General features: G+C 39.3%; 1 protein-coding gene across 1 annotated transcript; it reads left to right on the plus strand.

The window, feature by feature from the left end:
• The first annotated feature begins 3,190 nt into the window (after positions 1-3,190).
• On the plus strand, positions 3,191-6,034 carry LOC307016955 (uncharacterized protein). Its single transcript, XM_079646344.1, has 3 exons — positions 3,191-4,275; positions 4,388-4,670; positions 4,771-6,034. The coding sequence occupies exons 1-3, from the start codon at positions 3,902-3,904 to the stop codon at positions 5,422-5,424; spliced, it is 1,311 nt and encodes a 436-aa protein (XP_079502470.1). The 5' UTR covers positions 3,191-3,901; the 3' UTR covers positions 5,425-6,034.
• The last annotated feature ends 4,382 nt before the right edge of the window (positions 6,035-10,416 follow it).

Consider the following 10,416-nt stretch of genomic DNA (forward strand, 5'->3'; position numbering starts at 1 on the left):
TTGCTTTATCTTTATGATACAAAACTAATCCCATAAGTCCTTCAATTGCTCCAAAATGTGTGAACAATATGAGAGAAATAGGCCTTATGTGTACATAGAAAAAATCTTAGAACTTTGATTTCAGCTTGTGGAAAATGGGAGCAAAAACAAAAGTGTTTATATTTTTAAGTGTATATACTTAATAAAGATAGTGGTTACACTTGGTTTGTTTTTATTCTGTCACAAAGCAGCCTCTATAACATGATGCAATGTTATGGATAAATGTTCAGTCTGACTGTTTGGTACTATGATTATTTCTGAGAGAAGGATTTTGCTTGACAGATTACTTTATAAATGATTTTTAAACGGAGATAATATCACCATTCATTTGTCTGTACCTCGATATTGAAGGATTATTTGAATTATTTGAAGTATTAAAGTAACGTGGTATGGCAGGAAAGTTCAATCTGGTATATTCCTTTTAATGTCACCTTATATATATTCATGTGTGTTAAATTAGAAGGGACAAAGTATCTTTTCCCTCCCCCAATATAGTGAGGTGAAGTCCTTGTGTTTAGAGAGAGAGGTGAGCAGGGGACACCCTTATTTGGAGATAGTGCCAAGACGCTGGAATGTTTCCCTCGTAAAAGAAGGGTGTGCGTTACACATGCTTGGAGCAAATGTGTGTGTGTTTTCATTGCAGTAAATATATGTGCTACATGATTACTGGTCAACTATACCTCTGTTCTTATTCTTTCATGTGTGGGTACTAAATGGCTACAAACATTGTGGAGAAATTAGCTTAAACATCTTTTATTACTCTATATGAAATGGAAGCAGTTTTTTATGACAGGGACGAGAGAGTTGGGGGAGGGGACACATTCCGAAGAGTTTCAGCATGTCAATTATCAGGGAAATCGACTTGTTTTCAATAGACGTGTGTGGTTAGTTACTTTGTATTAATAATAACAGTATGTGTAAAGGAAGCTGGAAATATGCAATGTGAAACCTTTTATTTGAAGTAAAGATGTGAACAATAGCTCAAACAAATGGAAGGGCTGTAGGACAAATGAGTGTGTTCTCTGTATTAGGCCTGTGTGAAGTTTGACTATTTGAAAAGCATCTCTAATACTGCTTAAGAGCATAGGTAATGTGTTCCTCGTTATTATTGATATGAAAGTAATTAACATGTATTACGTATATTTAGCCAACTATAACAAATATATCTTAAAACATACTTTTAACTTGTGTGTGGCAGCCTGAGGCGGGAAGATGGACACAGGGACAAAGGGCCATAAAGGGGATGTGTGTGTGCTGGCTACAAGATGTGAAATAAGATAGGGAAAACTTGTTGTTGAGAGCAAGTTCGTACCAGACACCAAAAGGTGTCTGGTCTTCGTCAAACTGAATGAGACTTTTTGTTTCCGGGTTTCTTCTGCTGTGTCGCACTGATTGGGTACGACAGGCCATGTGTTGGTCTCTGCCAATAAGATGACCTCGGGGGGAAAGCCCGCACACACCTCCTCCTGTGTTTTTAGTATGAAACACTGTGTTTTCCAGGGGTTCGACCTCTTTTTTCTTCAGGCTGACCAGGAGAGTAGGACAGGAGAAAGAGCAGGAAGTACTTCCTTTGTGTTTGTATTTGTGTTTGTATCTGTATTTGTATTGTTACTGTTTATCATTAAAGCAAGATTATTGTTTAACTTGTATTCTGGTGTTTCTTAATCCCTTCCTTTTTACGAATTTACCCAGCTTATCAAACGACACGCGGAGACGAGGTTGGTTTTCAACATCCTCCAAATCTCCAACAATATCTATTGTATTGCTATACATAGAATTGTGTTAAATTGGCCACTAGTCTGTAATACACTGGGAAGCCTATAGATATGCTGGTGCGTTGCCATTGTGGTATTTAAGCATTCCTAAAGCATGCTAGTGATTAGGGTTACTTGTCTGAGTAGTAAATGGGTTCAATGGGTTCATGGGTTTGTGAATATACCTTCTCTGCAGTCATGTACTAGTATCACCTGTCTGCAGCTCAAAACAGGTAGTCTGAGTCCTTGCTGCTGACCGGGTCCCTGTGTGCAGAGAGGGAGGCTGGTCAGTATTATGGTGTGCATGTGTGCATGTGGGCATGTGTGCACATGGATCTCTAATTTCCCTCCGGCTCTCTGCACTCATACAGTGGGCTCCGAGCCTCCGGTTATATAACTGTACTCTGAACTGTTGCTGGGAATTGCAAATTGGGGGGGGGGGGTGGGGGGACACACACACCAAACAAAGAAAACCCAGAGAACAAGGCTCCATTTCTGACTTTGACAAAATCCCCTCAATGCACATTTCGTATAGAGTCAATAAGATTAACATATATTTATGGACCTGGATTTCCACATTCTGTGACAATAACAAAGTATTATGGTCTTATTTTTCAACAGGGAAGAGATCATAAGTACCATTATGTCACAGAGAAAATATTAAAACAATTAGTCATTTATTTAGTGGGAATGCTGATACAGCATTCCAACTACTTGTTCTTCGACGCACTAAATTCTTTATTATTCAGCCGGGTTATTTTGTACCTCTTCTCCTCCCACTCCCATATCGCAGAAACTCCGTCCAAACATCAAAACGTTCAGCTCGGTCGGGAATCGATGGCTATTACTTTTCTCATTCATAACTTTCATAATTCCAGGGATACATCCCATAATACATCACATTTTTAACATGGAAGTCAATGGAGAAACTCTTCAGACTTCAACAATCTTCATGCAACTTCAACTGCTAACTGTTCATTCAGACTTTCACTCAGAAACCTCATTCCAACTTTAAAATGTTACTCATCTTTCTGACATTATTCAAATTAAACAACTTTTAAATCAGATTCATACTTTTAGAGATATTAAACATTGTTCAGAACTTGGTAAAGAGGCCTTCTTCAGATTTTAACATTAGTTTGTATTGCTCAGCTTGTTAAGGCTAGAGTTCGTGATGTCACAGCTAGAGTGAAGGGCAGCTTGAAATTTGCCTTCATATAATTTTAAACCTGCCATAATTTCCAAACCCTACATTCCTGAGACATCATTTTTCATGAGAAACGTAGGAAAACATCTTGTAGCTTGAAAAATGAAAATAAATTAAAGTGGACCTATCATGCTATATTTGAATACAGTTTTTCTCAATCGCTAAACCCACTATTTAGAATCAAAATTCCTTTCATCAAACCAACAGCACAGCCATCGAAACAGAAAACCATTTCTCTACAACAGTATACCATTTCTCATTGATATCACACAAAATGCAGATGCTAAGCAGTGTTTTGCAAAACAGATCACACAATTCTCTAACTGAAGTTACAATTCTCTACACAAAGATCAAAAATCTGTTGTGTAACTCATGTCTACAAAACAACAAATAATCTTCTCACAGTGGATAACACTTCCTCATAAACTTAGACCATAGCTACACTAATTGACACTTGATGTGCAAAATATTAACACTTGTTATCAGTCAATCACCCCATTGAAAAAGGTAACTCCATGGAATGTACTGTATACCTTACAGTAATGATGTTACATTGAAAACATTTACATGATAGAATTTGCATGACTGTACTTAAAATATTTTTTTAAATGGTGCCGGTAAAGCTATAATAGTGTTGATATGACTTGCATAGGTCTTTGAGATGTTCATATGGGGAGGATTAGCTATAGCTGATACAACATTTTTACAGTCAGTAATTGTGGTCTTTTCCTTTTTGCACATTGAGAAATGTTTTTTTTTGTATTGGGGTGAATTGAGTACTTCACTTCCATGTAAATGAATTGCTCACAGCTGACATCAATGAATTTCCTATAGTAATTGTAATTAGTGAGAATCCTATAAAAGACCTCCCTCACTTCAGTAAGATGTTTGTGTAAACAAAATGGCTGATCGAGTAGGTAGAGGAGCTCTGAGAGGAAGAAGGAACCCTGTTGTTCAGCGAGGAAGAGGGAGGGCTGATGTTCAGAGAGGAAGAGGGAGAGCTGATGTTCAGAGAGGAAGAGGGAGAGCTGATGTTCAGAGAGGAAGAGGGAACCCTCATGTTCAGAGAGGAAGAGGGAGGGCTGTACGTATGCGTGGTGGAAGAGTTGAAAGGGGACCAATGCGAACAGTAGTTTCGGACAACACCCGTGCAACTATTGTGGACCACGTCATAAACCATGGCATGTCCCTCAGTGAGGCTGGCCAAAGGGTTCAGCCCAATATACCGAGATCAACAGTGGCATCCATTATTAGGATCTTCAGGCACGAAAATAGGTAAGCTACTGTAACCCTTTTTTACAGCACTTCATGCATTTCTATTTTGATGTAGGTTTCGATCACTGTTTTTATATTACAGTACATAACATTCTCAAATATTTATTGATAGAACTGAAAGAGCACCCCGCTCTGGTGGCAGACGAAAGGCCTTTACTCCAGAACAAGAGTCTGCCATTGTTGATATGGTTGTGGCCAACAATGAAATCCGCTTAAGGGAGATTCAGGCCAGAATAATTGCAGACCAGGATGTCTTCAGTAACATTCAGTCTATAAGTGTTGCAACCATTGACCGGGTGTTAAAGAGGCAACACCTCAGAATGAAACAGATCTATAAGGTTCCTTTTGAACGCAACTCTGACCGTGTGAAGGATTTAAGGCACCGGTATGTACAGGTAAGGACCTCAATCACACTGATGGCTTGCCTATATTTTTAGTATGTCTGACTGCTTACAGTAATGTAAAACGGTCCTCTGTTTGTTTCATTTTCTTTAGCGAATGATGGAGCTGGAAGGCAATGCATTACCACATGTTTTTGTATATGTGGATGAAGCAGGCTTCAACCTCTCCAAAGTGAGGAGACGTGGGAGGAACCTTATTGGGCAAAGAGCGACAGTCTTTGTTCCAGGCCAAAGGGGAGGAAACATAACATTGTGTGCGGCTATCTCGACACAAGGCGTCCTTGCTCACATCCCTTTAATGGGAGCATATAACACGCAACGTGTCCTTGCCTTCCTGGATGTCCTGTATGACGGACTTGTGCCACCAGAAGAGAGGGATCAAGTGAGGTCGGTTCACGTGGTCATATGGGACAATGTGGCATTCCACCACTCTCGTGACGTGAGGGCATGGTTTGAGGCTCATCCACACATGGCCATGGAGTTCCTCCCTCCATACTCCCCATTTCTAAACCCCATTGAGGAGTTCTTCTCTGCCTGGAGATGGAAGGTTTATGACCATCATCCTCATGACAGAATGCCCCTTTTGGACGCAATGAATGCTGGCTGTCGGGACATCTCTGCGGAATCCTGTCAAGGGTGGTGTCGACACGCAAGGAGATATTTCCCACGCTGCCTTGCAAGGGAAGACATACGCTGTGACGTAGATGAGGCTATGTGGCCAGACAGACGCCAAAGAGCAGATCAGTAAAGTTATATAGATCTCATTCTCTGCTTTACTGCTGATTTACATCATTTACCCATGTTATTTTTTTCCAGTGTATTGCTATTCGTCTTTTGTTTCTGTTACGGTGCTCTTCTGAAAATGAGACAATAAAAACAATGGCATAGTTACAGTAAGACTCTGTTTTTCCTATATGTAAGTTTGTTTCTCCCAACTTGTCAGTTTTCCGTTCAGTTTCCAATATCGATAGCTTGAGGTTTGTGTATTGATGATTGTAGTCAGTATTTAGTGTGCCACTTAGTAATGACTGTTCAAATAGTCTTCTCATGAGCTGACAAATGTTTGTTTTTGGAGAAGGTATCTGGTTTTGGAAGGGGTATTTTTAGTTTTGAGTGCCTTAGAGCACTTTGCAAGAAATGTATATTGTTATGGTAGAATGGGTTATTATGGTGACCGGAGTTTCAGTTATGAAAACACATTTGTCTCATTAGAGGACAATTTGTTCTGTTTCGATCGACTTATTCTTTTTTGTGACCAGTATTTTCAGTTTTGGTCATGTAAGTGCATTTTGCAAAAGATATTCAGAGTTATGGCAAGTGTGTTTCTGTTTAGATGGCTATGCTCTTGTTTTGAAGAAATGAATTTAGATTCTAAAAAGTGGGTTTAGCGATTGAGAAAAACTGTAATATGGTCTAGGACCATCCCTCTATAAGGCATATTTATACTTTTTATTTTTCAAAATACCAAACAGATCATGCATTTTAGCCATTCCTCATTTCACTCAATTTAACAATGTCTTTTCATTGGCTGATTCTGTGAGAACAGCACCATGGCCTGGCATATGTACTACAGCGTCTCCAGCGCTTTTGAACGGCAATGTCCGTGGCTGTCGCCTCCTAATTGGTAGAGTTGGCGTTGAGCCGTAGCGCCACTTCTGTGACGTCACAGAAATGTTCAAATCTGGATCAGTCTGTATCAGATCCGTTGCAGCCCCTTTTTAAGAGGTTTGGGTATGGAGGAAAATAGAGAGGGTTGTGTTTTCTGACACTTGGTGAGCTCCCTGGAACACCGGGGACACATATTCATGTATACATAAAAGTGCATTTTGCATGATAGGTCACTTTTAAGCAAAAAAATTAAACAAAATGCCTCTTGAGGGCATGAAGTGACAAAAACCTTCAACATGTCTCCATTAAAGCCCATTGTAAGTTCAGCCTCATTTTTCCCCACCACAGCAGCTCCACACCTTTAGTTAAACTGCCAAAAAGGCCACATTATTAACCCGAAACTACACAAACATTACACTTCAGATGCTCAAGTTCCTTGACATGCTTCACACTTTGAAATTTCACCGATATCTGTTACGGTTCTTCAACAAAACGTTCACATGGAACAGGTTTACAGATGTTCATTCACAAATACAGAAAGACAAGTTTCATGGACTTTCAGTTGTGTTTTGAAGAGCATTTGAACACATCAATATTTTAAATCAACTAAAGTATATCTAATCTTGTAATTCAATAATATATAGTCTTTATATATTAAATAATCATAATTATAATGTAAATGTTTACATTACACTTCTTTATTTGTTATGCTCATACTTTTACCTTTACAATCGTTTGCTTTAATATGCAGTATATTTTTTGTATATTTTTGTGTTTGCTTCCTCCTGCTCCCTTTCGGACACATACTGTATGATTTATTATTATTATTAATATGAAGATATTATTAAGATAAGATAAGATGTTACTTTATTGATTGAACATTTTAGTTTAGAATGTGCTGTCCCACGGTAATTCAGAAGGCTCACAGGTCACATTCCGACCATTATTTAAAACAATAGGTGCTTTCACACCGTCTGCAGTTTGATTTGTATAGAGCAGGGGTGGGGAACCTTTTTCCTCTCAAGGGCCATTTCAATTTTTACAACATCCTTCGAGGGCCGTACAAGTTATTGAACTCAACGTATAAAAAAAAAACTCAAATCACAGCCCATTCATTTTGCGTTTCTTTCATGCTGTGCAAAGAAAAAGCAACCTCTTAATCCAGATATTTGACCATGACCCGCGCATTCATGCACCGTGGCATGACCACCAAAACAGAAAGATATGGACACAAGATGTGTGCAAATGTATTTAGTTTCATACCCATGTGGACATGATTTAAGTGTGTGTGTGGGGGTGGATCTAACCTCATCTAGGGGGGTTTGGGGGCATGCACCACCAGGAAGATTTTTTTTTAATGTTGAAGTTAAAAGCATCAATCTGGTGCACTTTGAGAGCAACATGAAGAGATCTATGGATACATCTCTCAACACCCAGATGAAACAGAACTGTAAGCTGATTTTTTTCTTTATGGATATTTTACAAATCACTTCCCTTTTAAACTGTATTCTTGTTTATTAATAACAACTTTTTTTTGCTGTCATATTGGTATTGTATACCTGTTTACTTTATTCTCTTATTTTTCTATAACCATAGTGATCATATAAAGATGTTCCTTTACCTCACTGGTTGGAGAAAAAGCTTCTTATATTCGTTAGCATAGCTAGCTAACCAGATGCTAATAACAACAACGTTATTGACTGGATGATCAGTATGACAGATGAACATATAGCCACTGGGCTTTCAACTAAAGACACAGCCACGCAGAAACTGCGGCATGTGTACGACTCCTTGTGGGTACTGACATTTGTGAAGTCCCGGCCCGGAGCCGCGTTCTGGTGCTCTCCGTTAGAACTACACTCCTGTCAGACGAGACATATACCACGTGATGACACGTTAGGCTCGTGTTGTGTTCAGGGACCCTGACCTTGGCCAGGAAAAACATTAATTTGCGGTCAAGACTTCGTGAACTTTTTTTTCTTTTTTGCGTGTGTTTATAAATTACGTCGAGGGCCGTACCAAATGGTCTCGCGGGCCGTATACGGCCCGGAGGCCGGAGGTTCCCCACCCCTGGTATAGAGGGACCTCTGTGGCAGAATGGCCAGATTAGGTGTGGCGCATTTATCATAGTGATCAGAGCTAACTGCTTGCCGTCAGATTTCATTTAAGAAACAGATCTGATTTTAAGACTACTTCAGCGCTCATAAAGAATGATAAGAATAAGAATAATGCGTATTGAACTGGTTTCATTAATTAGTGAGTTTATTTAACACTAGAACCGCCAATCGGGTCAATTTTTGTGATGTGTGTTGTGTGTGTGCAATGTAACTTTTTTTCAATAAAATATTAAAGTCTCCCAGTCCGTGACTTTTCCTGAAAGTGTGTTATATAGCACCCTATGTTGTTAAAAATTGCATTCTAATAGCGGAATTTGACAGGTTTAGGTAGGCCTATACAAAAACCTCTGGCGGTTCTAGTGTTAAGGTAATTAGGTACAGTAGAAGCCGTTTTTTATCAGTAATGAATTTAGCAGTTGAACATAAAAGTCAACTAACTGAGGGTCACTTGCAATGACAGTGTTGTGTCTAACTGTAAGCTTGTCACTCAGAGTAACCTACAGTTAATTTAGCTGCTGGAGAAGAAAGATCAGGGGGGGATGGGGGGGAGAGAGCTGTGGTTGATGGGCCATTAGTTGTGTAAATACACAGCTGAGAGCTGCCGTTTCATTCAGACTGTTTAAAAACGGTAACAACGGACTATTTTTCTTAGCGGATGCATGTCAATTTAAATCAATACAACTATTTTTTAAATCAATAAAAACATTTTCTAAATCCATAAAAGCATTTCAATTAATACTGGGAGTCATGTCGTTACTTTGTTGAGAATGTGGCCGTGTAATAAGCGGGATAATTTGCAGCGACTTGTTCCTTATGGGGAAAATAGCACCCGTCATGCAGATCAGGATCCCTCCGCCACGCTTTGGGATCCTGATCTGCCGACGAGACTCCATTAAAATATAAATATTTTTAGTGAATTACTGAGTTTAGGCACGTTAATAACGTTTTAATGAAGTTGAATACAGTATATTCATATGTGTCAGTGATTTCATGTCAATTCGGCGAACATAAACATAAATGATCGTGGTGAAGATGATGATTAAATTAGATTAAAAATCGAGAGCCAGGCTGCATTTCCTCCTGTTCGTTTTTTTCGACTAAACAACATTATTTTGTTAAATAACAACATGGTGATGTTTTGTAAATGATTACATGTCTCTTATTTAGCACAGAGTATGATATCCGTGACATATGGATCTTAACAAAGTTCCGCTGTACATCCAGCGTACTGTATCTCACTTTATTTCACATGAGCTCCAGTGTGGAACCCCACTGCACCCCCTGGTGGATCAATGATCCATTGCAGCTGGCTTCATTATAATTACATTTATCTGGCGGTCTCAAGTCAAGCTGGAGGTTTTCCCTTGAGCGAGGGCAGATCACGTACCAATCAAGGCCCTCGCGTTTCAAACTGTCTGAAATGAATCGCTACATCTGTATCTCTCATTCAGAACAATGGAAACCTTTGATCTCTGCACACCTCGTTAGCTCAAATGTAAAGACCTGTGTCATGGAACACGATGATGTCATCACTCCAACTGACATGCTCAGAGCAGCAGACTTCAGATAATGGTTAATGGTCCAGCCTTCAACATGTCTATGTGCCATTAGTTTGTTTTCCGTAAAAAACAATATTGTTATAACTCCTATGAAAATGGTCAACAAGTGCTCAAACTTCACATGTGTACTAACAGTCCAGCTTTGAAGACATCTATTTGACAGTTTTAAGATTTCTTCAAATGCCGTTGCCTTGGCAACACAATGCTCACTATAAAACACGGTTTTCTCACAACTTCAGTTAAAATGCTCGAAATGGCCCAAAACTTCACAGGTTTGGTAACGATGCAGCCATCAACACATCTAAGCGTATTATGGGGTGTCATCAAATGCCGTTGGAATGGCGACAGATCATTCGCCATCAAGTTAGTTCAAAAGTTTGCCGTTCAAATATTCTGCTGCTTTTCAAAGCCTGCCCCCAGTGTTCATGTATCATTTCAATCTAAATTCTTCACTTT

Source organism: Notothenia rossii, assembly GCF_949606895.1.
Source record: "Notothenia rossii genome assembly, chromosome: 8".
Taxonomy (NCBI): Eukaryota; Metazoa; Chordata; class Actinopteri; order Perciformes; family Nototheniidae; genus Notothenia; species Notothenia rossii.